Consider the following 2,746-nt stretch of genomic DNA (forward strand, 5'->3'; position numbering starts at 1 on the left):
AATAAGGAAATAAAGACCACTTAGCTAATTAGTTTAATATTTAATTAGTTTTTAATATAAAAATTTTTTTCATAACATTTATTATTTAAAATATATTAAATTTAATGTATTATATCAAATCATGTTAATTTATAAATATTTTTTATCACATAATTAAAGCCAAATACTAAACATCAAGAATATAGTTTAAAATTGATTTTTTGAAAGAGCAAACTGCAAACTAAAAAATGTTTCGTTATTTCCACGAAAATTCTGAAGATATATCTAATGTGGGAGTCACTTTGTCTACCATTAGTAGAGAGAGGAATATAATATATATATATATATATATATATACAAGGTCAAAAATTTTGAACCACAGATTTGTTGTTTGAAGTACGTACGTAACAATTAACACCACAATTTTCACCATGATTTTATGCAGAAAAACATGATGCATACACAGTAGCAAACAACATTATAATTAGATCGAAGAAATTAAAAGCAGAGGCCAAATAGAATACTTCTTCGTACTGGGTCTTATGCGCACAACTCGTGTGCACTGCGCCACCCCCCCCCCCCCCCCCCCCCCCCTGTCAACATTATGAGTACATGACGTACATAATATAATTATTATATATATAAAATACTAAACTCCAGCATATCATGATTATAATATAACTAATAACATCAATTAGTTGCATGCAGATAGAAGATGCGGATTAAAATGCTAGCGATTCAGATCGATTTCAGTGCTTGTTGATGAATTCTTTGATCCCAGCAATGAGATTAGAGGTTTGCTTTGTCGTGGTAGGGTCCATATCCACGTCAATTTTGTTGAGATAGAAACTGTGACCCACTCCAGAGCTAATGAACAGCTCCACAGCCTTGTTAGCCGTCTTCATGGCCTCGTAGAACTCCATCTCTGTGTCTATCAACAAGTCCTGATCTGCTATGCAAAGCAGGTAAGGTGGCAGCTTAAGCCCCTCTAATGGCGGCGCTGCTGGCCCCATCGGACAAGTTATTGGGTGGTCTTTGTTGCACCCAACAGGTAATGCCAAGCTCAGGAATTTATCCACCATGTCTAGTGTTAGGAAAGGTGTCTGAGGTTGCTCTAACTCAGACCTGCTCCTCTCAGAGCGCACATATCCCGGGTGGATTGGAATCGCTCCGGCTAGCCTTAACGGACTCAAATCCGCCTTCCCAGCTCTTGCAGCCACTTCATGGACAAGGTTCCCTCCCGAGCTATCTCCAATGAGGAAAACACGGTTGAAGTCTGCGTTCTCCTTGAGCCATCTGGGCTCGTACGACTCACCTTGAGCCAAGGAGCGCAGCCAGAGGAGCGTGGAGTAGCCATCATCAATTGCTGCTGGGAGACGGTGCTCAGGAGCACGGCGTAAGAAGGTCGAGACACAAATCACTCGAGATGAGCGTGCAAGGCGTGTGTATATATGATGGTACATGTACCAGTCAGCCTGGCTAATGCAAAAACCGCCTCCATGGAAGTGGACTAGGATGGGAAACTTTTCGGTTTCCCCTAGCTTTTTCTCTGGGAGATAAACACGAGCCTTGAGATTAGACTTTTCACACATGATGATGTCGCGTGTGGATACTCCGTCGACGAATTCATCGTGCGATGGGACTGGCTCGGCCATGAACTTGGCCTCTGGGGGTCCAGTCCATGTTCGGTCGACCGATCCATCATCATAAATTCTCAGCCATCCGGATACCTCATCGACGAGCTTCTTCTCACGAACCATGGTTCTAATTAAATAAAACTGTGGTACTAGGTAGGACTCTCTTTGCTTATAGTTTGATACAGCAAAAGAATGAACCTTGCTCTCTTTATATAAGAAGTTAAAGGTGTGTGTTTATATGAGAAAGAGGAAGTTTCAGGGTCCTTACGCATCGGAATAAAAAATCGTACTTTCTGTTGGGAATTAAGCCATAATTACCAACCTTAAACGATATTAATTGGATTATAATTAATAATAGTACGTACGTAAGACTTGACTTGATAATCGGTTTAATAATTAACTAACTAATGTATGTACATGTAATTCTTCTAATTTTGTAGGTCGCGGTCAATGTTTAGTCATTATTGTGAAATTATCAATTATTTTAAAAACTTAAATTGACAGGAAGAATTAGATTTTATTATTTAATTTATATCTTAACACTCTTTTTTACGTGTGACTTAGACTCTTCTTAATAAATGGGCCAAATATATAAAATATTTAATTGAATGTAAAGTTAAACTTTGAATTCAAAACCTAATCTATTTTGATATTGTATAAAACCATCACTTGTTTTAAAAGACTTTTGAAGGAAAATCGATATGGATTTTATTATTAATTTATATCTTAACAATTATAATTATATTCTTAAACTTCTATGCATATATTATTATTAGTAAATTAATGTATTTGAGAGAAATAAGATGACTTGTCACGCTGTCAGTATCATCTATAAGAATAATTATTGAGTTGGGATTGATAGATATAATAAGAATATCGAAGTTCATCTTTATCTATTTTATTATAATAAGTGATTATCTAATTATAAATAGTAATTTTTATTATTTTTATATTCATTTTACTTATTTTTCTGTTAAATCCATTAAGTCATGTTTTATCAAAAGACCCTTAAGATCTTTAATCATTTGACATGTAACTTTTTTGTAGAATTTAATGAAAGATTATGTTTTGCCAAAAGGTCTTTAAGACCCTTAACCATTTGACGTGTAGCTCAATTGTAGAATTTAATA

The 2,746-nt window shown here is 35.5% G+C and overlaps 1 protein-coding gene across 1 annotated transcript; it reads right to left on the reverse strand.

The window, feature by feature from the left end:
• Positions 1 to 348: 348 nt before the first annotated feature.
• LOC122290809 (probable carboxylesterase 15) lies at positions 349 to 1,815 on the reverse strand. Its single transcript, XM_043098472.1, has one exon. The coding sequence runs from the start codon at positions 1,737 to 1,739 to the stop codon at positions 729 to 731; it is 1,011 nt and encodes a 336-aa protein (XP_042954406.1). The 5' UTR covers positions 1,740 to 1,815; the 3' UTR covers positions 349 to 728.
• Positions 1,816 to 2,746: the final 931 nt, after the last annotated feature.

The sequence above is a fragment of the Carya illinoinensis genome, chromosome 13 (assembly GCF_018687715.1).
Source record: "Carya illinoinensis cultivar Pawnee chromosome 13, C.illinoinensisPawnee_v1, whole genome shotgun sequence".
NCBI classification, from domain to species: Eukaryota; Viridiplantae; Streptophyta; class Magnoliopsida; order Fagales; family Juglandaceae; genus Carya; species Carya illinoinensis.